General features: G+C 47.0%; 1 protein-coding gene across 4 annotated transcripts in view; it reads left to right on the top strand.

The window, feature by feature from the left end:
- ACSL6 (acyl-CoA synthetase long chain family member 6) overlaps window positions 1–25,907 on the top strand; it is a 60,417-nt gene that overhangs the window by 23,055 nt on the left and 11,455 nt on the right. For 2 of the 4 annotated variants that reach the window (XM_049649127.1, XM_049649130.1), the window contains 11 exons: window positions 420–452; window positions 1,990–2,041; window positions 10,870–10,943; window positions 12,541–12,618; window positions 14,048–14,182; window positions 14,575–14,709; window positions 15,773–15,868; window positions 17,196–17,268; window positions 20,006–20,094; window positions 20,820–20,936; window positions 23,917–24,060. In XM_049649127.1, coding sequence (XP_049505084.1) covers window positions 420–452; window positions 1,990–2,041; window positions 10,870–10,943; window positions 12,541–12,618; window positions 14,048–14,182; window positions 14,575–14,709; window positions 15,773–15,868; window positions 17,196–17,268; window positions 20,006–20,094; window positions 20,820–20,936; window positions 23,917–24,060 — 1,026 coding nt within the window. Of the gene's footprint in view, window positions 1–419; window positions 453–1,989; window positions 2,042–10,869; window positions 10,944–12,540; window positions 12,619–12,675; window positions 12,754–14,047; window positions 14,183–14,574; window positions 14,710–15,772; window positions 15,869–17,195; window positions 17,269–20,005; window positions 20,095–20,819; window positions 20,937–23,916; window positions 24,061–25,907 lie in introns of all 4 variants that reach the window. The other 2 variants (XM_049649128.1, XM_049649129.1) reach the window with 2 other exon arrangements.

Here is a 25,907-nt window from a genome sequence, read left to right as displayed (position 1 = left end):
TGTCTGTCACCAACTATACTTGTAATATCTGGGCAGTTGTACTGTCCATGGTTTGGGGGCCACATTTATGCTGACAACCCCCCCCATCTGCCCCTCTAGCCTTGACCATTTATCTGGAAGTGTAGGCCACCTAGCCATTCTGTCCTGAGCATGTGTCCCAATGGGCACCTCAAGCTGTCTCCCCCGTTGTGCACGTGCACAGTGTCTAACCTCTCCTTGGGCCTCAGGCCCCTGTATGTAATGTGTGGGGTGGCCTAGGCCTGGATGTGCATATAAGAAGAGCCACTCAGGTGGTTTCTCCACATAGGCAGGAGGTGGTTTCTCCACCATGCCAAGCTTATTTTAATTTTTTGTTTATTAACTTGTTTTGATCAATCAGAACTTTTGAGCATTTTAAAAATCATGGTTTTCTCTTCCAGGAGTGTGGCCAACGGAATCATCACGTCCCTGTGGTAAGCTCATCTGCCAGCAGGTCTTTATTGATGGTGTGCGGGGCTTATCCTCACAGACCACGCTCACTATGCAAGGGGCCTTGCTAGGGGGTCAGAGAAGCACCCCTGTGTTAATAAGCCATTGCTGTGAGCAGCTTTGGAAATACCCACTCAAGGAACCAGGACTTGTGTAGGTGAGGGTGTAGAGAGGGACCTGGAACAGGAGTCAGACGTTTAAGGTGGAGAAAAAAAGGGCAGCCATTCCTCACTACCCTTGGTTCTCCAGAGGCCTTTTCTTTGGGAAGGCTTATTTTTTCCCCTTGTAGGTAGTGAACTCTACAAGGATGGGGTGAACAGGAGAAGCAACAGACTTAGAAGTGAACCCCGGGGCCAAGTGCCCTTGTAACATCTGCTGTCCTTGTTCATCTTTGTGAATTTTTCTTTTTAAAATTTTTTAACGTTTATTCATTTTGAGAGACAGGGCACAAGCGGGACAGGGGCAGAGAGAGAGGGAGCCACAGAATCCAAAGCAGGCTCCAGGCTCTGAGCTGTCAGCACAGAGCCCAACACGGGGCTCAAACCCACGGACCATAAGATCATGATATGAGCCGAAGTTGGACCTGACTGAGCCACCCAGGCACCCCGTGAACTTTTCTGTGTGTTACCCCCGAGTGATACTTCCTGGGGTCAAGTCACCAGTGACAGTCACTGGCCCTGGGAGAGCCGTGTGGGAGTTTTAAGCTTGCTTACGAGGCCTCTTGCCTCCAGTCTTCCCTCCAGCTCAGCCCTTCCCACTCTTCTTACATGCCCCTGAGCTTTCTCATATGCGGATCAGCCCTTCATGGGCAGCCCTGGTGTATACCCACCTCCCTCATACCATACCCCCGCCTTCGGAGCACCATTCTCCAACCTCCTGGCACACCCTTGCCTCCATGCCTCCACCAGTAACCAGGCTAGTTCCTCTTCCAGAGCCCATCTTCCCTTTGTCTGGAGAGATCTTGCTTGTCCCTCAGTCCCAACTCATGTCATCTCTTCTGCATACAAGTGGGCATGATAGGCTCCTCCTGGTGACCCCAGGACTCTGTGCCCTGGGCCAGGGCCAGGGTCTGATACAGAGCAGTCTTGGTGCCACAGTGGGAATCTCAGTTCCTGGGCCACACATTCTGTTCCCAGGCCTAACCCCAGACATTTGGGAGAAAGTGGGAAGGCAGGATGGAACTTCTCCACTGAGAAGGTGAGGTCTTTGTTAGAGGCCTAGATGTGACCACTGTAGCCCAATCCCATCTCAGATTCAAGCTGGGGAGGCAGCAGGACCAGGTGAGAAATTAGTGTGACAGATGGATGTCCAAGCCCCCATCAAGTTTCCTCAGCCTCTTTCCTGAGGACCTGCCAGCCCACCTTTCTGACGGCTGCAAGCAGGGGCAGGCACACGACTCTATACCCACTCGTGGCGGGTGGGGGTGCACAGAGAGGCTGGCTGGTTGAGAATTCCAGGGGTCTCGGGCCCTGGCTGGCCACTCTGGGTCCTCTTAACATACACTTCTTCTCAACTCTGCAGCCCCCGAAGCCCAGTGACCTCTCCATTGTGTGTTTCACAAGCGGCACAACAGGTGAGCTGAGGCACCCAGATCACCAGCCGGGGCCACCTTCAACCTTCTCTAGCAGCCTTGGTGGTGTGACTGCAGGGGTCTCTGCTGCCCCCCTGACCTCTGAGGCATGGGCTGAGCCTTGTCCCATGCCTGATTCCAGACCATGGGCTCCCAGTGCCCAGCAGGAGGCAGCATGGGTGGTGGGACATGGATAGTGTGGACTGCGAAGTCCAGGGTGGGGGCTGGCCATTTCCTGGAGCTGGGGCCAGAGGAGGGCTGGGTAGCTGAGTCACATCATCCCTTGCTGAGAAGCAGCTCTCACCACTCTCCTTCCTGCCCTGACTTGGCCTTTGTGTCAGGGACCACAGACAAAGTGTGGGGTTTGGTGTCTGAAAGTCTTGATTTGGGTTCCACTTCTACCACTTGCTGGTGGCTAGGAACCACTCACCTAGGCTTGCTGCCACCTCCTCCCCAGCCTCTCCCTGTGATAGGGTGGTTGAAAGTGCCAGAGAGGGAATGGTGTGGAAAAAGGCAGTGCAGAAACTCTGAAGGATGGGGCTGGTATGCTGTGGGCGTGGATGTCGGATGAGGACAAGCAGAAATGATTCACCCCATGCCTGGTGCTGACAGAGGAGTGCATAGGGCAGCATCAGCAAGGATAGCCAAGGAAGGCTGCTTGGAGGAGGCAGGGTGCACAGGAGGGGTGTGGCCACAGGCACAGCACTTCACAGTCTGCAGTGCCTTTTCCGTCCAGTCACTGAGCTGCTGGGACCTCAGCACGGCCTGTGAGGCAAGCAAGCATGGATGCTATATGAGTGGATGCCACCAGCAAGTGGAAGCAGGGGACTTGTGCCCTTTTTCCAGAACCCCCGGCCCAGTGCTCTTCCTCTGCTGCTACTCCATCTCATCTATTGACTTGGGAAGTCACTTGTCCTAGCCTTGAATGGGCAAGAAGTTTCCAGCCTTCTTCTTCTGGTTGGAGGGCTGGCCTGCCTTGATGATAATGCTTGATGGGGTGGGCAGTGAAAGTGGAACTTTGCACAGTCTCTGCAGATGCAGCCTCTAAGGCATTTGGCAGGTCCTCCCCAGCCCCATAAGCAGACCCGCCATGAGGATGGATCATGATAAACAAGGCTTTGTTAGATCTAGATGGATTTTTGCCATTAACTCAGTGGGTTTGAGGATTTCCTCCCCACGGCTAATTTTTAACACAAAAGAAATAGCATAGTCCTTGCTCTCCAGTAGCTGACATCTAGAGTCAACACAGAATTCAAAAACGCCCTTCAGGTTTACGTGGGGTTTTTTTGTTTGTTTGTTTTTTGTTTTGTTTTGTTTTTTTGTCATGAGTTTCATACGTAAAATTTTGGTGATATGTCTCTCCAGCCTGGGTTGGGAAACAGGTTACTATTGTGGCCTTCATGTATTTATTTTTTTAATTTATTTTGAGAGAGAGAGCAAGCAGGGTAGGGGCAAAGAGAGAGAGGGAGAGAGAGAATCCCAAGCAAGCTCCATACTGTCTCACAGAGCCCAACACAGGAGAAAGAACTCACAAACCATGAGATCATGACCTGAGCCAAAATCAAGAGTCAGACATTTAACCAACTGAGCCACACAGGCGCCCTACTACCATGGCTTTTACCTTTTGACCCTTGATGTTCAAGAGTGCCCCTAGGCTTTTAATGAGTCACTTGGTCATATTGGCCTCCATATCTGGAGAAGAACTTCATGGAGCAGAAATGTGCTATCACACAGGTGGAGAGGGCAGGCCTCATGTCCCATGCTTTTCCAAACCATGAAATCACAATTGGAAGCTAAGCCATCCTGCCCAAGCTCTGTGTGGTGGAAGATGGTCATATGGAGCCAGGAAAACAGGTTGTGATTTAGTGCCCAAGCCTCCCGCGATAGAAGTGCTGCTGGTGCCAGGGCAGAGCTGGGGGATTGAGCAGACCTCTTATCACCCTGCCCGGCTGTACTTGGATTTCCTTGGCATTAGCATGAGCCTGTGCTGTGCCTCTGTCAGCCATCCTGTTTTCGAACACATCAGCCCTGCCTGTCCTCAGCATCACAAACCCCGGATACAGCTTCTCTTCTGAACTGTGTTCCCAGCTTCATCAGGGGCCCACACTGTTCTTTCAGTGGGGAAAGATGGAATGTATGATCTAAACCTGACATTTGGTTCATGATTCTGGTGGAATCATTCTGGGAAGATTTTCTTCTTGCTATATGATGGAAACATCTGTGGAGATCCCCAGAATAAGCCAGTGCTATGGGACCCCCTAGTCAGGCTGTGACAGTCCTGCAGGAGGTGAGAGGATGGGGTTTGTCTACACTCAGGGATGGCTACTGGGTGGGTATATAGTTCGTTGTTCATTTCAAAATGACTGTTAGCTGGACTGGAATCTGATAGCCCCTACCCCCCACAAAGAGAATTTGTGGGTATAATATAGCCTTGTTTGGGAAATTGGGTGCCATTAGTGATAGTTAAGACGTATACTATGAGTTCATGTACCCTCTCTTCCCAGAGAAGAAAATACAGCGATCTTTTTAAATATATCCTTCTCAAGCTCTATGCTTTTAGCATTCTTTTTCTAACTTATATCGATTCACTCATTCAGCTCATTTATGGAGCATCCAGTATGCATCAGACCTAGTGCTGGGGGCTGAGGTCACGGGGATGGATAAGACAGACCCCTGTCTTCATGAGCTCACAGCTTATGTTACCGGGCAGTTCAGTACAATGTGGTCACTGCCTCAAGAGTCCACATCCCAGAGTGCATGGAGCACTATGCCACCAAGAGGTCAGAAGAGCAGGACAGAAAGGATTCCCAGCGGAGTCCACTGGAGCAGAGTCCTGAAAGATTGGTAGCTGGAGGAGAATAGGAGGAAGGGCATTCTCGGCATGGGGAACAGCATGTGCAAAGGATTGGCTGCAAGAAAGAAAATATTGCTTCAAAGGAGAGTTGAGTGAGGAAATAGCTGTCTGGGAACATGGCCTGGGAGCACTGGCAGGAGAGGAATGATGAGGGCAAGAGTTTCAAGTGGAGGCTGAGGTAGAGGTGAATAGAATCTGTCAGTGTTGTCTGGTGGCTGAACTGTACCCAGAGGATGCCACCACAGAAATGACTGCTGGTGCTCTTGGCAAAGGCTAATCGTGGAGCGGAGGCTGGAAGCAGAAGCTGATTGCAGTGGAATGAAGAGTGAATGGGAGGTGAGGATGTCACATCAGCACATGTGGACAATTTCTTCAAGAAGCATGGCCATGTCACCAAAAGGCATGCTCCATAATGTTGATAAACATCGCTGTTTGAATAGTCAAAATCTGGAAACAACTCCAGTGCCCATCAGCGATAGAATGGTATACCTCAATAGAATCCTCTCCCTTACTGTACATTGAGTGAAAGAAACCAGACACAAAAGATTGCCTCATTTTTTTGGTATAAAATTACAAGAACAATAAACTAGTCTATGGTTTTATAAGTCAGGATAATGGTTGCCGTCCAGGATAACGCTGCCCTGGAATGCTGATGATGTTCTAGTTCTTTAAAAAAAGAAATTGTTTTTAATATTTATTTATTTTTGAGAGAGAGACAGAGTGCAAGCAGGGGAGGGGCATAGAGAGGGGGAGACACAGAATCCAAAGCAGACTCCAGGCTCTGAGCTGTCAGCACAGAGCCCAATGCAGGGCTTGAACCCATGGTTCGTGAGATCATGACTTGAGCTGAAGTTGGACGCTTAACCGACTGAGCCACCCAGATGCCCCGTGATGTTCTATTTCTTGATCTGGTGCTGGTTGCCCAGGTAAGTTCGCTTTGGGAACAAAAAAATCTACTGGATCTGTACACTTATTTGGGCAATTTACCACATATGTATGTTATGCTGTAAGGGAGAATCTATGTGAAAAATAGATTAGCTTTGAAGGAATGACAGACCAAGAGTGGAGCTGGCAGAGGCTATGGAGGGGGTGGGGCTCTTGTTATGGAAACACCTGAAAGTGTTTTTTGTCATCGAGAAAGAGCCACTAGAGACAGAGGAAAGGGAGGTGCTGCTCAGTGGAGGAGAGCCCTTAAAACTCTGGTGTGGATTGAGGGAGAGAGGAGGCTTCTGGATACAGCAGGAACGAGATGTACCCTGCCTGGAGAAGAAGGGAGGAAGAGTGGGTAGAGGCCCCTGGAATTGGAGCATCTCTTCTGTTCTAATTGAGGGCACCCAGGAAAGCTCAGTCATCTGCAGTCATTTAGCCGAGCATGTAATGCCCATCGGCCTTACCTCTGTGGCTGCTCAAAAGTGGGATCTTGGGAAAATACTCTCTTTGACCTATTTGTTTTGTGCCATTCAGTTCAAGACTTATGTGACCATATGCATAAAACTACATCTGGGTATTCCTGCTGTGCAGCTTTAAGAGAATTTCTTAACCTCTCTTAAGCCTCAACTTGCTTGAATATTAAATGAAGCCATCTGATATCTGTAATATAGGCTGTTTTAAGAAATAACTGAGTTACCATGTATGTATGTATGAGATGCCTAGCACAGTGCCCACAGTCGTGGATTTCAGTACCTGGCTGCTATTATAGTTATTATTTGTATTTCTACCAGCTCTCAAGTCTGATTGTTTAAAAAATTGGTGGATATGGGGTTGATGAAAGTAGGACTCAATCCTGAAGAAGAGTTGGGAGCCTCTAGCAGGGAGATGAACACTCTATCTGCATTATAAAACTTCCAGAGCATTTCTGTCACCGGTGTCTTTTGTAACCCACCTTTGTGTGAAAGTTGAAGCCAGCAGCCAGAGGAACCTCCAGCCAGAGGGCCCGTCACTGTTCCCAGCCCCACTCCCATCCCACCCCTGCAGGAGAGACCTCGAGCTCAGCTTCACCCCATAACTGCTCTCACTTGGAGCCAACATCCATCTGGGGCAGACCTTTAGCTAGTGAAATGCCTTTCTGCAGATCAGCCATGGATGGCCAGCCCAGGAATACTGGTTAAAGCCAAAGTGACATCCGCAGAATCTGAAACTAAGAGGTTTTTTTTTTTTTTTTTCCTTCAGCAGCTGGAGAGAAAATAAATGAAGGGATGGCCAGCCTATGAGTAGAAGGTGGGGAATGGACAGTAGATCTCATGTTGATAAGATGGTGCCATTGATGTTGCTCCAGATAATAAGAGAAACAGAGCAAACAGTGGTTCTGTCACTTTGCCATGGGTCCAGCTAGGAATGCTCACCAGTTCCTCCATGTGAGCAACTTGAAAAATCTTCCATATCACATTTTTAAAACCTGCTGTCAGATGCATGCACTTGTCCTGAATCAGAGAAGCAAACAGAGCTTTCCAAAGAGTGACCTCCCGCCTCCTAACTCTGACCTTGCATCTTCTCCCAGGATTTGCTGTCAACACGTACTTCTCCTTCATCCCTTGGGACCACGTCAAGGGATGACTTGAAATCATTTGAACCTTTTCTGGGAATATTTAAAAATCCTTTAGCTCATTAGAAGTTTATGAAACTTCACTTATACCTACAAGAAATCGTTTGTTTCTAAAAGGTCTTGGGGCGCCTGGGTGGCGCAGTCGGTTAAGCGTCCGACTTCAGCCAGGTCACGATCTCGCGGTCCGTGAGTTCGAGCCCCGCGTCAGGCTCTGGGCCGATGGCTCGGAGCCTGGAGCCTGTTTCCGATTCTGTGTCTCCCTCTCTCTCTGCCCCTCCCCCGTTCATGCTCTGTCTCTCTCTGTCTCAAAAATAAAAAAAAAAAAAAAAAAAAAAAAACGTTGAAAAAAAAAAATAAAAGGTCTAAACCTCTCTCATCATGTTGGAGAGGAAAAAGATTTGCCTAAGCAGACTTGGGTAACTACTACCATTGTATGTGTTGTGGACTGAAGTGAATGGAGGTTTCAGAAAATTTTCATTAATGAAGACAACTTTCTTTTGAAATTCTCGGTCACCCACCCTGAGGTTACATTAGGCATGAGCAAGGCAGCCAGCCTCACAGATCTGAAGTTCTATAGTACTGGACCCTATTTTGTGGGAGTTCTGATTTCACATCTAGTATTTTGGTGTTATTCTTTAGAAACATGTAGAACTTGGGAATCCACAGGTGAAAATTCCCAGGTGATACTCTCAGAATTGTTTGTGGGCCCAGAGACTGTAGAATGTGTATGTAGGAGGCAAATTAGGGACATTTCTTTTTTTTTTTTTTTAATGTTTGTTTATTAGAGAGAGAGCGCGCACATGAGAAGGGGAGGGGCAGAGAGAGAGAGAGAGACCCAGAATCTGAAGCAGGCTCCACGCTCTGAGCTGTCAGCACAGAGACCAATTTGGGGCTCAGACTCATGGACTGCGGGATCATGACCTGAGCCGAAGTCGAACTTGGACGCTTAACCAATTGAGCCATCCAGACGCCTCCAGGGTCGCTTTTTAATATGGGGTTGGGTTTGAGAAAAGATGCTGGGTTAAGAGAAGGACCAGCAGAGGTGAAACAGATCCCATGCATCTTCTTCATTTAAAAAAAAAAAAAAGATGTTTTAATAGTTACCTATTAAAACCCTGTAACCTTCTGTGTCCCTAGAATCATCTCTGTGATTTGTCAGTATGGGGGTGTGTCCCAGAGCATTTGACACAACCTCACCCATCACACATCTTGGTCAGACCAAGATGGAGCCATTACTGATGCTCCTGTTTCTGGCAGATGGAGCTCCAGTAAGTTGAGCAAACAGGCCTAATGGGAGATAATTATGTGAGCAACTTTACCTTTGTCTCCATCTATTCTTTTAAAGTTGTTCAGTGGGGGTGAAAACATACGCACCTCGTGCCTTTTATGGTCATTCTCAGGTCAGTTTCATGGGTGTGGTAAGTCACAGACAGTCTTAATTCACAACTACAAGTGTCGGTCCAAAGTGTGAATCGGTCCACTTCCCTGTGACTTCTTCCCTCCGCACCTTGGGCTGGCTGTGGGCTTGGTGGTCTGCTCTCCTCTCTTTCTCTGATGTCTCTCCTCCTCCTCCCGCTTGCTAATGAAGCTTTTAGCCCTCTCCCACCAGGTGGAAGTGGGAAGGGAGAATAAGGATGTGGGAAAGGGAAGTTCTCTGATGGTTTGGGGCAACACTTAAAACCTGCTCTTTGCGTCACGGACACTTTCAGGAGTTCTCCTTTTGTTTTGTTTTGTTTTGTTTTGTTTTGTTTTGTTTTTGAGAGAGAGAGTGAGCGAGAGTGAGAGAGTGTGAGTGCACATGCAGGCAGGGGAGGGGGCAGGGAGAGAGGGAATGAGAATCTCAAGAGAGCTCCCTGCTGGGTGTGGAGCTAGATCTCAAGACCATGAGATCATGACCTGAGCTGAAATCAAGAGTTGGATGCTCAACTGACTGAGCCACTCAGGTGGTGCCACTTAGGAGTTCTCTTTACACTCCCTCCTCTACATTTTGTGCCTGTGGACAAGATTCCTTTTTAACCCACAGTTCTTGCCATCACCCCCTCAGACTAATGTTCCTTCTGCCAACTCCATATGCAGTCCCTGGGATTTATTATTTTTTTGCAGCCACGGTCTTCTTCACATTTCTCACCAGGATCCCCAGCTGCAGGGAACATGATTGAGCTCTGAGTTAGCTGGGGTTTCAAGTTGGGAGAGAGGATGGGCTAAAAAACTCTGCGTAGCTCTCTCTGAAGAAATTCTTTTCACAAATCCATTCCTCTCCCTCTTCCCCTTCCTCCTCCTCCTCTTCCTCCTCTTCCTTCTTCTTTTCTCTTCCTCTCTGAGGTAAAATTCACATAGCTTAATTAAACATTATTAAATATTTTAAAGTGAACAATTTTATGGCATATACTACAATACTCTCTTAATCTCTAATCACTTTGTCCTTTTATTACCTCTTTCTGGGTGACGGTTGCAAAGTTAAACATATTGGTTTATTTAATATTTCCTGGGTAAGTTTGCACATGGTCTGCCCTCTCACTTTTGGAGTTTCACAGTGGTTGTATCTGCTGCCTTATTGGAAACTTCTAATAACATCTTTTGCACATGGATTATATTCTTAGACCTTATGAAAGCCCTATGAGGTGGGCATTGTCCCTATTTTACAGGTAAGCAAACAGAGAGGAGAAATGGCTTCCCCATGTTATGCTGGCAGTGACGGGAAAGGCCGGGAGTTGAGACCAGTCAGATGTGTCCAGACGCGGCCTGTGTTGTGTCCACCCTGATGTGAAATGGTGACCACTCTGGCCTCCTTCTCCAGCCTCCTGCGCCCTGGGTCCCTCACCTAGAGAATGACTCTTCTGAGTCATTCTAACAAACCTGGGCTTCACTACAAGGAGTAGTGAGAAGTCTTATCAAGACAAAGCAAGAATATCCATGTCCCATCTTTGACAATGAGCAAGCAGGGGGTCTACCCCAGCGCTCTGCACCTCTAGCCTAGCCTTAACCCCGGGGCCTTTCCTGGTGCTGGATGCAGTGAGGAAGTCCTCTGCTAGCACAGTTGGCTGTTGGATTCTGGAGATTAGACCTGCTTAGCCCAGAGGCCAGCTCCACGTACTGGGTGAAGAGGCAGGGGGCCGAGAACCTGTGCTCCCTTAGGGAGCACAGGCCACAAGTAGCCAGCCTGTCAGGCTTTGAGTCACCCTGTGTGTGTGGCTGTGTCACCTGCCTTCTGGTTTAAGCTGCTGGGAGTCTCAAGGTGGGCTTTGAGTGTCTACAGGATGAAAGTATCTGACATGGCATTCATCTGCCTAGGACTCTGAAGTGGCTGCCAACGAAGGCCAGAGGCTTGGGTCTGGGTCTGGGTCCGACAGTCTGGGGCTGTCAACTTGGGCACTATTCTCAAGGAGTGGCCCTTGAGCTTCCAACTAATTTGCCTTTTGTGCTTTCTCTTTTCAGGGAACCCAAAAGGTGCGATGCTCACCCATGGGAACGTGGTGGCTGATTTCTCAGGCTTTCTGAAAGTGACAGAGGTGAATAAAGTAGACTTGCTAAAGCAGGTGTCTCTTGAGGACACCCTCAAGCCTCAGAGGTTTTTTTGTTTGCTTTCTTTTTTCTGCCCTGATGTAATCTGAGCTGCCTTTCACAGGCAGGTGTTTCTGTTGTCATCAGTACAATCTGACCTTTATAGATATTTTAACCTCAAACCCTGAAGTGATCCATACCTGAAAAATAGCCAATTTGATTTCTAAAGGTGCTAAGATCCCAGAAAGACCTGTAAAACTCTTTTTCATTTTTAACTGCAAAAACTGAGATATCTGTGGTTTTTATGTGTACCTATATTTAGAAAGTAATCCTTAATTACTTGTTTTTCAAATAGGTCAGGGTTTAATTCAGTCATTTCGTGTTTAAGGACTACTAGAGTCTGGGAAACAATGGCGACTGCTAATGTGTAAGACTGTACTTAAAAAGGTAAATCTAAAATCAAAAAAAAAAAAAAAAAAAAAAAAAAAAAAAGCTTGATATCTTGGCCTGACAAAAGCATGTTAGCATTTTATAACCGGCTAAGAAAGAAGGACATTTTTCCACAAGTGGTGAGTATCCATGTCTCCTGCAGCTTCCTTAAGGAGAAAGGAATGTTCCTTTTCACTTAAGTTAGGCTTTTTCTCCACAGTGGAGGAAAATCACTGTCTGCATTCCTGCCAGATGGCATTACGGAGCATATGCCCCAAACACTGATAGATTTTGGTAGAAGACTGTAAGAGACTGTTGGTGGCCGAACCCAAGACAGGAGCTGTTTGCCCAGTTCCCAGGGCTTGTCCAGACTCGTTCAAAAGCCAGCCTTGGAAGAATAAAGGCCCCTGTGAAAGGGTGGGGGACAGGGAAGTCCAGCAAAGGAGAGCACCCGAGGGTATGTCTCGCTCCTGGGCACAGGCCTTGTGCAGGCACCCCTGGCTGGAGCAGCCCCTGTCCCTGAGATCAGTCCCATCTGTGAGATGTGGGCCAGAGAGGAGGGGTGCAGCAGGGCTCCCTCTTGGCCTCCCCTACAGGCCCTGTCCCCAGACCTTGGCTTGTGAGGCCTGGTTTAGCCATCTGTTTGTCCTGGGCTCATACCCCAGCCACAGCTGGTATAGACCCAGGGCTCCCTGGGTCCCTTTTCTGGAAGAAGGACTAGAAAGTGCTGATAAGCCAAGCCCCTTGGACTCCTGGCTCAGGTGGCCCAGGGAGATGGCGAAGTGGGGTCTGGCCCCAGAGGAGACTTCCCTGCGGAGCTCAGCTCTGCTGGTTTATGTGTGCTTCACTGAGCTTTTTGCTTCTGCAGATAACCTAGACCCACTGGCTGCGCCCTAACACTCCGCCTCCTACGCTGCCCTGTCTCCCTCTCCCTCTCTTCTTCCTGCGCCTTTCATCTTCCTCTTTCTCTCACACATTTTTTTCTCTCTCTCATCTTGACTTTCTCTCTCTCTCTCTCTCTCTCTCTGTCTCCTCCCCACCCACCTCCCCATTTCCCTTCCCTTCTTCCTGTTTGCCCCTCCAGGACCATTTTTCTCTGTATTGTTTTATGACTCTCTTGTCGTCTTCCTGTCAGTGTTTTCTTTCCTTTCTGTCTCCCATGCCCGTCACCTGCAGAAAGTGATCTTTCCGAGACAGGACGATGTGCTCATCTCCTTCCTGCCTTTGGCTCACATGTTTGAGAGAGTAATCCAGGTAAGACGCCCACCTGACTGACCGGGCCTTGCCTGGGCTCCTTCTGTTTTCTTACAGAGTCAGTGGGCTCCCACATGTGCGGATGTGCACATTTCCTATTTGCCTTTAGCACACATGTTTGAGAGAATGGTGCAGGTAAGGCCCTGGCTCCAGGGAGGCACATTCTGTGCCCAGAACCCAGAACCCTACCAGAGTGCCACTTGTCACTGGTGCCATGAAATAGAACTAAACTGCCCTGTCCTCAGACAGGTACCACAGGGGTCCTGGGAGGACTCCAGGGAAGACCCCAGGTCTGCCTTGTCTTCCCTGCGGGTGTAACTCCTCTGAGAGAGGCCCCAGGTGATGGTCTGTGCTCAGAGAGAACTATAGCTTTGAAGAAGTATTTTTACCATTCACACTCTGTGCCATATGGCTCCACTTATGGCCAAGACATTTCCATACCATAACTTCCAAAACTCGCCAACTCCTGGAAAAGAAAACAAGACAGTAAAGTTGGGGAATCAAACTATCATGATCCCTTGCTCTGGAGATGGGACTGGCATTATGATTGGCCCTGAGATAGGCCTTACAGGAGCGTAGAGGGAGTGGGGGGAGTCCCCATGAGGTAGTGGGAACAAATAATTTTCCACACATGGGTCACTCAGGGGGCCAGCTTATGAATGAGCTATGTCTTCTAAAGCCTCTCACATCTATCTTGGGGGAGGGCTGGTATATTAGGGCAATGCTTTCCAGCTTTTTAGACATAGATTAGAATGCCATAGTTCATTACTATGAACTAGTTTTGCGACTCTGGGCAAGTCCCTTTACCTCTCTGAGTTTTGCATTCCTCATCTGCAAAATGGAGATATAAATGCTGCCTCACTTATAGGGGTGCTGTGAACATTAAAGAAAGGCACATGCATTAGGCCTCTGGAATATTCCTAACCCCAATCAAGAACCATCCAGGACCCCCCCCCTTTTGGCCCCCCTCCACCAAACAATACCCAGAGCCAGCGTTAGCATTGTCCCACGGTACTCACAGGCACTGCACACACTTCCAGAGTTGCTGAGGTGTCCCTGGGACAGATCCACAGATCTGGATCAGATCTACTGATAGGATACAGTATAGCTCAGAGACCTGAGACCCCAGGGAGGTCCTTGCCCAGGGCTTGGGAGTTGAGCATGAGGGAGCAGGAACCAGTGAAGTTGGCTGCTCTGGCATCTCCCAAAGACCCAGGATTCCTCCCTGTCTCCTGCTGCTTCACCCCGCGCCTGAGTGGGACTTAGTGGGAAGTGGGGGACACCCCAGACAGCATTCTTAAGTGTCTCATGGCAGCAGCTGGTGCTGGGATAGGGGGTCATGGGCGCCCTCCATGTAGGGCAGAGCTTTGGACTGCAGCCAGGAGTGATCACCCTGAGGGACTCCTCCCTTCCTGTCCTCTCCCTCCAGTCTGTCGTCTACTGCCATGGAGGGCGCGTAGGCTTCTTCCAGGGAGATATCCGTCTCCTCTCAGATGACATGAAGGCTCTGTGCCCCACCATCTTCCCTGTGGTCCCTCGATTACTGAACCGGATGTATGACAAGGTAAGCCCCAGAGGGGGTCTCTAGCCAGGCTGATGTGCTGTGTGTCTGCTTGACTGTACAGGGTCTGAAGCCCCAGGCAGGCTTTCCATGCCTCCTCCCCCAGGTCCTGGAAGTTAACCTCCTTTCTTGTATTCCTTCACTCTCCCCTTCCTTATCCTGTTTTCTTCCCATTCTCCAAAACCCTGTTTGGACAGATTTTTCTTCAGGAATTTCCATCCCTACAATGTGGCCAGACATTGGTAATGTTCACTTTAGCTGGGTGTCACATCCACTGATGTCCTGCAGGGGCAAAATGGAGCTTCTCTTTTGGTTAGTCTGGGCCTTCTTTCTGGGGGGATCTGTCTAGAGGTAGTACACGGGGCCAACAGCTTCTTCCAACTTCTCTTCCTCAGATCTTTAGCCAAGCAGACACACCATTAAAGCGTTGGCTCCTGGAGTTTGCAGCAAAGCGTAAACAGGCTGAGGTCCGAAAGGGAATCATCAGGAATGATAGCATCTGGGATGAGCTCTTCTTTAATAAGATTCAGGTAAGAAAACAAACAGTGTTATTATGGAGTGACACCAAAGTGGCCTTATAGAAAAATTGGAGAAACCCATTCCAGTGGGCTTATAAAATGATAATTCATTTGCTCATGAAGTCAAAGCTTAAACTACCATTGAAATATTAAAGGACTCATTTTTGTTATTTGGATGTGTGTGATATTTGCCAAAAGGCAACCAGCAAGAAGGACTCCTGGAAAATAGATCTGTTGGTCTTCACAGGCATTGGGGCAACTTTGCCCTTTTATGGTCAGGTCCATCAGGAGCTTCTGTGGCCTGAAGTTTCCCTTGCCTTTCCCAGTAGCCTTGGCCATGCTGGCTTCCCAGCAACACTAGGTTCTAGCAAGGTGACCAAGAATCTTCCTTTCCCTTCCTGTTAGCTACATCTTCAACCCCTACCAGTGCAGACTGATCATGAATTACTCACTTCTGTATCCTCATTTAAGTTGTCAAGCTCTGCATTACCCAAAGAATCTATAGCTAATTCATAGCATTACTCGTTTTTTCTTACTACCCTATTTTTAGCTCTCAGAAAATTAATATTTAAACTCTCTTGGCTCAACTTACAGAAACAAAGTGTTTAAAGAATTCTTTGTCCTCTGCAGTGCATAGTCAATAGAGCAGAAAACAGTATTGATTTATAAATGAAAAAAGGCTATGCCATTAAGATGGAAGTGGGAAGAAATTGTTCTAAGTAATTGTTTTGGCTGCTGGCAGATGATGGGAGAATGAGAGGAAAGCTGTTCATTTCAAGGAAGGGGGAACCAAAATTACAGAACACTGCCCAGAAGAGTGGCACTTACCTCCAAAGGCGTAGAGAAGTTGGCCGTTTTGTGGGTCGAGTTGCAAAGCTGATTGGGTTGATTAATTTGTAAGGAGAAGGGACTGAATCTTCAGCTCACATGTTATAAAGCCTCAGGCCTTCTCTTTTAAACCTGACCTAGGGTCAGGTAGGATCCAACTGTTGAATGTTGACCTTGAAAGAGGCCCAGATGGGTTAGATGCCACCTTCAGCAGCCCAGACTGGCAGGTTCTTTTCTCTTCCCACAGGCTAATCTTGGCGGGTGTGTGCGGATGATTGTTACTGGAGCAGCCCCGGCTTCACCAGCAGTCCTGGGATTCCTCCGGGCAGCTCTGGGATGCCAGGTATTGCCTTTATGTGACTTTCCCTAGGGGCAATGGGATGTGTGTTAAGGCAGAGCAGGAAGCCCACTACACCCTCTACTGTATAGAGGAAGATCCTGGGGGCAAAATTTTAGTGGGACAAAAGCTCCCTCCTCTGAGGATGAAAAAGGCTCAGTGAAAGCCAGGATGATCTTGTGATATTCTGCAAAGTCCAATTGTATCTACTCTAGGAAAGGGGGTCAGATAAACTACATGTGGATCATCATTGTGCTGGAGAACCCATACCACACCTGCAATAGCATCTCTGAGTTCTCAATCCTGCAAAATATCTCCCAACCCAGAAAAAGAGCACTAGAGAGGGGGATCAAAGTTCACTGATGTTTTTTTATTTGATTCAGTAGGTTTTGTCATCTCTAAAATATTCATTTTTTTATTTATCTGTTCAACTAATATTTTCTTAAAGTTTATTTATTTTGAGAGATTGAGAGAGCGTGTGTGCGTGCAGATGCTCTGGAGGGGAATATCTAACAGAGTTCAAGTAAAACTTATAGTAGGTTTTAAAATATTTGTCTTTGGGGTGCCTAGGTGGCTCAGTCAGTTAAGTGTCCAGCTCTTGATTTCAGCTCAGGTCATGATCTCTTAGTGGTTGATGAGTTTGAGACCCACATCTGGCTCTGCACTGACAGTGTGGAGCCTGCTTGGGATTCTCTCTCCCCTCCTTGCTCTGCCCCTCCCCTCCTCACTTTGTATCTCTCTCTCTGTCTTCTTCTAGACATATGCTGACAACTGAATTATGTTACACAGAAAATAGAAAATAATAAACCCACGGGCTCCTGGGTGGCTCAGTCGGTTAAGTGTCTGACTTCAGCTCAGGTCATGGTCTCATGGTTGTGGGTTTGAGCCCTGCATCAGGCTGTGCGCTGATGGTGCAGAGCCTGCTTGGGATTCTCTCTCTCTTTTCCTGTCTCTGCCCCTCCCTTGCTGGTGCTCTCTGTCTCTCTCAAAATAACTAAATGAACTTAAAAAAAATTTTTGCCTTTAATACATATCATCCAAATGAAAAATAGAGTCAGTAGTTGAAAATAGGTCAGAAATCTTTAACCCAAACCACATAACCTTATCTACTAAGTGTCTGTGGTACAAATCACCCTTCTTCCAAACCAAGTGGTCACACCTGTTGTTTGTGTTCTGTTTCACCTGGAGAAACCTACCTCCAAAGCACCTCCCTCCCTCTGTCACCAGCATGGAGCAGCTAGATGCTCAGTGGGAAGTTAGCTGGCTGAAAAGGGAAGGCCATCAGCTGTAGGAGCATGTATACTTACAGTGTGGTTTTGTTTTCCATTTGAAGGTTTATGAAGGCTATGGCCAAACTGAGTGCACGGCTGGATGTACCTTCACCACACCTGGGGACTGGACCTCAGGTAAGATGGCCTGTAGGTATGGGAGGGACTCATGGGGCACTGCTGAGTTAAAAACAGCAAGATCTCAAAAAGTGACAGAAAAAGAAGAAACAAACTGATGGTGATTATGTCTGGGTTGTGGCATTATGGATGTTGTTCTTTTTGTAACATGTTTTAGTATTCTCCAAGTATGTTTTGTATTTTCCTATTTCTTTTATAGAGAACTAGAAGTCATTTTAAAAAAGTAGTACATGACAGAATACGGTTCCAGGTAGAAAAATGCTTTCAATATCAGTCAGTATCAGTATATTGGATTTTGTAGGTTCTAAATACCACACAGCTTGGTTGTGGTTGTTTTATCACAATTTTTTAATGTTTATTTATTATTTTTGAGAGCAAGAGAGACAGAGTGTGAGCAGGGGAGGGGCTGAGAGTGAGAGAGAGAGAGAGAGAGAGAGAGAGAATCTGAAACAGGCTCCAGGCTCTGAGCTGTCAGCACAGAGCCTGACGTGGGACTCATACTCACAGACTGCGAAATCATTACCTGAGCTAAAGTTGGATGCTTAACCAACTGAGCCACCCAGGCGCCCCTGGTTGTGGTTGTTTTAGAATGAAGTAAGTAGGCTATGAATTGGATATTATTTAGGAAAGAAAGGCAAGTTCATAGTGAATAGAGCACTATTTCTTTTTTTTTTTAATGCTTATTTTACTTTTGAGAGAGAGAGAGAAAGAGACAGAGACAGAGTGTGAGCGGACAAGGGGCAGAGAGAGGGAGACACAGAATCTAAAGCAGGCTGCAGGCTCTGAGCTGTCAGCACAGAGCCAAACGCGAGGCTCAAACTCATGAACTGTGAGATCATGACCTGAGCTGAAGTTGGATGCTTTACCTCCTGAGCCATCCAGGTGCCCCAAAAGCACTATTTCTTAAAGGGCCATTTCTGAGGCTCTTTGGGAACTGGGGTGTCCTATGATGTTAATGTCTGGAAGAAAACAGCAACTTCAGGAAGGAGCAGCCCCTTTCCACGCCCTCATTCTGAAGAGATTCACTTTTCAAGGCAAGGAGGAAGGAGTAGGTAGCCCATGTATTGCCCATCACCAAATTTAAACCAAACACTGGAAGAATCTGAAAAGCACAGAACAAAAGAATCCTTGAGGATACCAACTTTCTCTGGGAACCTGGAGCCACTCTTCATCCTTAAGTTTGCCCAACTACAAACCAGAAAACTTAGGGTGATGCACATGGAAAAGAAATATGCACAGTAATGTAATGCTATTTTCAGAACACCTTGAGGCAGTCAGCAGAAACATGATAGGTGGATTCCAAATTGAAATCATATCTGGCCACATCACGGACAGAAGCATTTTTGTCCACGTTTTATCTCTTCACACTCTAGTTGAATAAAGCCTGTCTTATGTATAAATTCTTTGGTCTCTCTATTGCTGGAAAATTTACTATAAGTACTGTTTTCTGAGATCCTGGAACAGTAGCTCTTTTCTTATTGTTGCCATCATATTTCCTGATCACTCACACATCCCCTTCTTTCTGAATACTCTCTTCCCTCTTAATGTCATCTTACACATTTTCCTATGTAAGATTTTTGAGGTTTTTGCCTTTTTAAATCATATTTACTACAAAAACTTGCAAAGCTATTGAGTATGAGAGGATAGATATCTTTGCACAGTATTGTAAAAGTTGGCAGCCTGTCATTTAAAAGAGAAACCAGAGTGTCAGCCTCATTTTTCATCTACGTGGCTCACTTTTCTTTCAGGACCTTGGCCAGCACCTGCTTAAAAATCCTCTACCTTGCCAGTGACTTGTGTTAACAACCACAGTTACTAGAAAATGACTTAGATGTAATTTTGTGGTTGGAGTATATATGACCAACAACATTTGAAGTCGTATCTTTCAGGGATGAGTTACCTCATCCTTGTCTCCCATTCCTTTGTTACTCAAAGTTTTATGTGTGGACCAGAAGGATCAGCATCGCGTTGGTGTCATAAGGGACATAGATACTTAGGCCTCATCAGAATCTGCATTTTAACAAGATTTCTAGATGATTACTATGCACATTAATCAATAGTCTGGTGACTGGAGGAAAAGTGATGATAACTATATATTATCCGAAAACCAAGGGTCTCACAATGGGGAAAAATGTTGAATATGGGCACTATTGTAAAAGGTCCTGATAGTGGTGTGGTTGGTGTGGGTATGAACCCCCTACAGACCCTATTCAGGTTGGTGCTGGGCCAGGTGTGCCTGTCTAGCTTTTTAAGACTCAGATGTAAAACAGACCTAACGGAGGTTGGCCTGTCCTTTCTCCAGACCTTTTTTTTTTTTTTTTTTTTTTTATCATCAGTGCTTGCCTGTGACAAATGCTCATCTAAAGGTATATTGCTTTTCTGGATTGTGTGGGTGGCTCAGTCGGGGTTAAGCATCCAACTTCAGCTCAGGTCATGATCTCGCAAATCACGAGTTGGAGCCCCACGTCAGGCTCTGTACTGATAGCTCGGAGCCTGGAGCCTGCTTCAGATTCTGTGTTTCCCTCTATCTCTCTGCCCCTCCCCCACTCATAGTCTGTGTCCCCCTCTCTCTCTTAAAAATAAATAAAACATGCAAAATTAAATAAATAAAGATATATTGCTTTCCTTCCATAATTCCCCACTTTGACCACTGGAGGGGTTCTACATGGCATGGAGCATCTTCAGTGCTGAAATGGATCTGAACACTGACAAATGCCATATTGCTTTGGTGTTGTAGGGCATGTAGGGGCACCTCTGCCCTGCAATCATATCAAGCTCGTCGATGTCGAGGAACTGAACTATTGGACCTACAAAGGAGAGGGAGAGGTAAACTTAGGAATTTAGCTGTGCATGTCTGTGGATGCCACATAGAGTGAGTGAAAGGGAATTATTTTTCTTTCACCTTACATGTAAAGTCACTTTAAATTACTGATTTATTTGACTCTGTTTAACTCAGCATTTCCTCTCCTATTTATGAAGCAACCAACCCCCAAGGTTGGGACTGGGCTGGTCTAAATCAAGACTTGAAATTCCCAAACTTTTTTTTTTAATTCATTTTTTTTTTCCTAACTGACTTGGCCTGTTACTATGTTTCTGTCCCAACAGAAACAGTACCACTTGCAGCTAGGCCAGAAGGGGTAGGTAGTGCTGGCCTGTCCTTGTTTACCGTATGGGAGTAGTTGAGAAAGCTGACTGCCTAGTCATGAAGAAGAGGGCTCAAGCATGTCTGGGGAATTAGCCAGTCATCAATACCTGAGGAGACCCCATCCAGTGTCACAAAGCAGCATATGCTAAAGGGAGGGAGGGAAGGAGGCCTGGGATGGCCAGGACAGGGAGAAGAGATGGCAAGGACAGAAGATGGTGTTTAAGAGAAGTGGGAGACAGGTGACAATCTGCTGGTAGCTGCTCCTGTCCTCTCTCTCTGCCACTGCATTCTCCGCAGTGCATTTCCTGAGGAATAGGATAACTTATTCTATGTGTGTCTCACACCAGCCTCCCTTCAGGACCCCTCATGCTGTGGGCTGACAGAAACCTGGTGTTTGTCCCCACAGATATGTGTGAGAGGACCAAATGTGTTCAAAGGTTACTTGAAAGATCCAGACAGGACAAAAGAGGCCCTGGACAGTGACGGCTGGCTTCATACTGGGGACATTGGGAAATGGCTGCCGGTGCGTATGTTTGCAACCATGGCTCCTCATACATGCTGGTGGTGCGAGGGTGTGTAATCTGACTCACTTCGGAGGCAAAAGTCTTCTCCTTACCTGCCCTGACAATTAGCCATTCAGGAACTGAATTAGCCATTCGGGGATTGGGAGGTTCTTCCTTACCTTGCCCCCAAAAGCTTTCTTGTCCATCCTCCTGATAAAGGGGATAGAGATCTTTATGGGAGGGTAGAGCTGGAGTTTAAGATCCACTCCCTACCTTATCTCTTTCTCTGATACAGATCAGACAGTGCTGTGGAATCCAGTGGGTGGAGTGCAAGACACAGGGAGTTCATAGCCCTGGGAGGTCTGAGAAAGGCAGGGCCCAGGAGCCCACAGATGCTGGCCCCTAGCCAAGAGGTTGCACCGTGCAGTGAGAAAAGCTTGGAACTGGGTGGGAGGGTATCTGAGTTCCTTTGGCTCCGTCAGCAGTTGCTCTGAGGCCTTTTCCCGAAGTCTCATCCCTCTCTGGGGCCACAGACTTTTTTGTGGAGTAAAAGAGTAAGGCTACATGACATTCTTTGGCTGTGACGCAGCCAGACCCAGTTGTTGGGCCTCATTCTGGCATTTGTAAAGTGGGGATAATGACACTGCTTACCTCTACGGTTGTTGTGAGGAACAAATGAGTTACACCTGCAGAGCGGTCAATACAATGCCTGGCGCACGGGACATATTTAGATAAAAACTGTGACCAGGAAAAGGCTCTGTCACTGGAACCAAGAGCCTCTCCCCTGATGCAGCCCACCCCACAAATCTCCCCTGTGTCTTTGGGAAGTTGCTAAGGTTTAGGGTGGCCGTTCAGAAATGAGTTTGTTGGGCACATGAATGATGCTGAGCCCTGCAGTGGTCCTCTGGGCTGGTGAGCCGATTTGCCCCTGCTTGAATTGAGAAACCCTCATTCCTGTAGCAGACATGGAAGTATACCGTATATGTACCCTGGGCCAGGGACACTGCTCAGAGGAAAGATGCATCTTTAGACAGTTCACAGGCCAATATGATGGGCATAAGCTGAGGGCCATGGTCACCTGGGGAGAGGCAGAGGAGGACAAGCACCTGCTGGAGTCTTCGGATGTGAGTCATGTTCTGAGGAGACAGGAGAGAGTGAGGGCGGTCAGAGCAGAAGTAAGAGTGCATGCTGAGTAGAGAGACACTGGAGGTGTGAGGTAGGTGATTCTAACTGAGGCCCCCCAGTTGTGGAGGAGGGGGCCCAGAGAGGCAGCAGGGTCCTGCAGGCTGGCTAAGGGGGAATTGTCCTATCAGCTCAGGAGGCTTGGGCTCAGGGCCCCTCACTTACAAAGGTAACTTCCAAGCCTCTGCCCTTCGTTTCATCTTATTTTTCTGAAAGAAGGAGGATCCTCAAGTATGGAAACTGCTTGAAGCTCCACAGAACCTTGGATCTGCTCCTGACTCCCTATAATTTGGATGCAACCACCCACCTTGCAGGGTGTTATAAGAAGCAAGTAAACTAATTCATGTGGAGACCTAGTGTTGTGATTCCACTAAGAGCCTAAGACAGCAGGCAGGCGGTGTGGAGGAGTCCATTTTTTAAAAATTATTATTGTTTTGAAATAGTATTAGATAGATTAAAGAAAAGAGATAAACTTCTGATGCAGAAAGACTTAATTCAAATCCTGGTTTCCCTACTTTCAAGCTGTGTGACTTTGGAGGAATTAACTCACCTCTCTCATCCTCACTTTCATCATCTGTAAAATGGAGGTGATGAAAACCAGCTGAGGGGATGCCAGGAGGGCCAAAGAAACCAGTATAGGGAAAGTGCCTAAGGTCCAGCCTGGGTTTTGAACGACACAGAATCGGTTGGTTTTTTCTTTTCTGGAGAGATTGCTCTGCTTTGGCTAATCAAACAGATAGAGGGGAGGGACAGAGTGTATGCAGAAGCCCCGCCAGAAAGTGGTTTTGATGGGAGAAGGAGGGGGTGTGAGAGGGATTTATGATTGAGGACAATGAGCCTGACTGTTAGAAGTCCCAGGAGAGGCAAATAGCAAGGCCATCTCCCAAGTTTGGGGCATGGGGGCTGGGACAGGCATGAGGAAGACAGAGATGGGCTTCCTTAGTGGCCTGTTTGTAACGTGCAGGGCAAATGGTCTGGTTTCTGAAGTGTTCTGAGTGTTAGGTTCTGGGCCTGCAATTCAGTGAAGAAGTTTGGCTGGAAGGTTAGGCAGAAGTGGGAATGGCCAATGAATGAAGAAACAAATGGGGGTTATTTCAAGTAACATTGTCAGTGGAGGTAAGGAGGGTTGAGCCAAGGAAAGAGACCCACCTCTTCACCTGAGAAACTCAAAGAGGTTGAATGGAGTCAGTGAGGTGAGGGGAAGAGGGGTTCTAGAAGCCAGGGGCACAAGCACTCACTGACCAAGGGGTGGCCTGCCTGCTGCAGAGGCCCTGGAATGGTGAGGACTCCTGATGCATCTTGTCTGTCAGGTAGGAGCCTCTACCAGGCTGTGCTGTATGCTGGGCGAGGGAGAGGCCACTCTTTGGGAGTAGAGGCAGTAACTAGGCAGAGAAGCCTAGGCTTTGTTTGAAGGAGTGAATTTGAAGATGGTGGTGAGAAAAGGGACAGTTGGAGCAAGGGCCTGGGTGAGAGGGGAGCCAGGATGGACAGGTAGATGGGCCTCCTGAGGATGGGGACACCTGTTGTTGGGCATGAGGGTGGCAGGCATGGGAACAGAGAGTTGGGGGAGGGAGGTCAGTGCTGAGGGTGGGCACTCAGGGTCCAGCAGATCTTGAAAAGCATCAACCTGTGGCGCACGGTGGCCCTCTCCAACCACACAGGGGACATGTAAGAGCAGAGACCTCAGATGAAGGAGCAGATCCAGGTGGGGTTTGCAGGGTGGGATGGGACAGGGGTGAAGGGCTATGGCACCATTGAGTCAGGGGTTTAGGCTCAAGAATGCTATCTTTTCACAAAGCTGTTTGTCCAACTCCACAGGCAGGAACTCTTAAAATTATTGATCGGAAAAAGCACATATTTAAACTTGCTCAGGGCGAATATATTGCACCCGAGAAGATTGAGAACATCTACATCCGGAGTGAGCCTGTGGCACAAATCTTTGTTCACGGGAACAGCTTAAAGGTGAGTCTCCTGTGCTTCAGCCCTTCCGCGTGTACTGGGCCTGCTGAAAAATCTAGAGTTATTTGGGAATAATTTCATAAATATTTGGTACTTGATTACAGTGGTAAACATTAATTTCCAGTCAGACACTGATATTCTCCTACGTATTAGATCATGAGAGAAAAATTAAAAAAAAAAATGTTTATTCATTTTTGAGAGAGAGAGCATGAGCTGGAGAGAGGCAGAGAAAGGTGAGATCATGACCTGAGCTGAAGTCGTATGCTGAACTGACTGAGCCACACAGGTGCCCCATAATTGCTTTTTTAAGATGTTTATTTATTTATTTTGAGAGTGAGAGATCAGGGGAAGGGCAAAGAGGGAAAGTGAAATCCAAGCAGGCTTTTCGCTGTCAGTGCAGAGCCCAACATGGGGCTCCATCCCATGAACCACAAGATCATGACCTGAGCCGAAATCAACAGTTGGTTGATTAACCAACTGAGACACCCAAGTGCCCTGAGAGAAAATTGCTTTTATTTATTTTTAAAAAAAATTTTTTTTAACCTTTATTTATTTTTGAGACAGAGAGAGACAGAGCATGAATGGGGGAGGGGCAGAGAGAGAGGGAGACACAGAATCGGAAGCAGGCTCCAGGCAATGAGCCATCAGCCCAGAGCCGACGCGGGGCTCGAACTCACGGACCGCGAGATCGTGACCTGAGCTGAAGTCGGACGCTTAACCGACTGAGCCACCCAGGTGCCCCGAAAATTGCTTTTAAATGAGAAATCTAACTTGCTTATAGTTTGATAAATTGCAATTAGGTAAATAAGTTGCTTGAAATAGTAGTAATGAACATTCCCATTACTTTTAACTTAGGCTCCACCTACTTCCAAGAGGGATTTTGAGGTAAGATGCCAAAGCAGGATTCAGGGTTTCTGCTGTTTAGATTTTGAAATATGCAAATGAACTTTACAGACAAATGGGTACAGTATTGCAAATAATGGTAGTGATGATAACATAGCTTAATATATTGGTTCAGTATATTAAACTATTATGTTAACATAGTTTGGGATTAAATTATTTGCAGAGGATTTATATTTATTCTCCTTTCAGCATCATTTACACTTGAAGTCAGCAAGATCACTGTGAACATATTCTGCGCTATCATTGCATTTATATAAACAAATATTATTAAATTATTTTTTAAGACAATGCCCTTAAAAATTAAAATGGAATTCTTCATGATTGGGGACCATATCAATAAAACATTTTCAAACTGGTGAGAAACCCTGAGAAATACATGTGTTTTGGTTCATAGAATTTTTTTGAATGGCATCCTAAAGGTGTTCTCATTTAAGATGAGCATGAAATGATCTCATGGTTCGTGAATTCAAGCTTTGCATTAGTCTCTGTGCTGACAGCATGGAGCCCCCTTGAGATTCTCTCTCTCCTTTCTCTCTGCCTCTCCACCGTTCTCTCTCTCTCTTTCTCTCTCCCTCTCAAAAAAAAAGAAAAAAGATTGGCGTGAGAATCAGATACATGTAGGTCTAACTTTACTAATTCTTAATCACATTAAGCTTATCGTTTATTAACTTTTTAAAAAAATTTAAATGGGGCACCTGGGTGGCTCAGTCGGTTGGGCATCAGACTTCAATTCAGGTCATGAAGTCACAGTTAGTGAGTTCAAGACCCGCATCAGGCTCTCTGGTGTCAGCTCAGAACCAGCTTTGACTCCTCTCTCTCCCCTGTCTCTCTCTGTCCCTCTCCCCCCCAGCTCTCTCTCTCTCTCTAAATAAACATTAAAAAGAAAAAACTTTTAGAAAGTTAAGGAAATATATCAGAAAATAGTCAAGAATGTGTGTTGTTTTGAT

Source organism: Panthera uncia (assembly GCF_023721935.1).
Source record: "Panthera uncia isolate 11264 chromosome A1 unlocalized genomic scaffold, Puncia_PCG_1.0 HiC_scaffold_17, whole genome shotgun sequence".
Lineage (NCBI taxonomy): Eukaryota > Metazoa > Chordata > Mammalia > Carnivora > Felidae > Panthera > Panthera uncia.
Note: the sequence above shows the minus strand (reverse complement) of the source record. Positions and strands in the feature narration are given on the sequence as shown.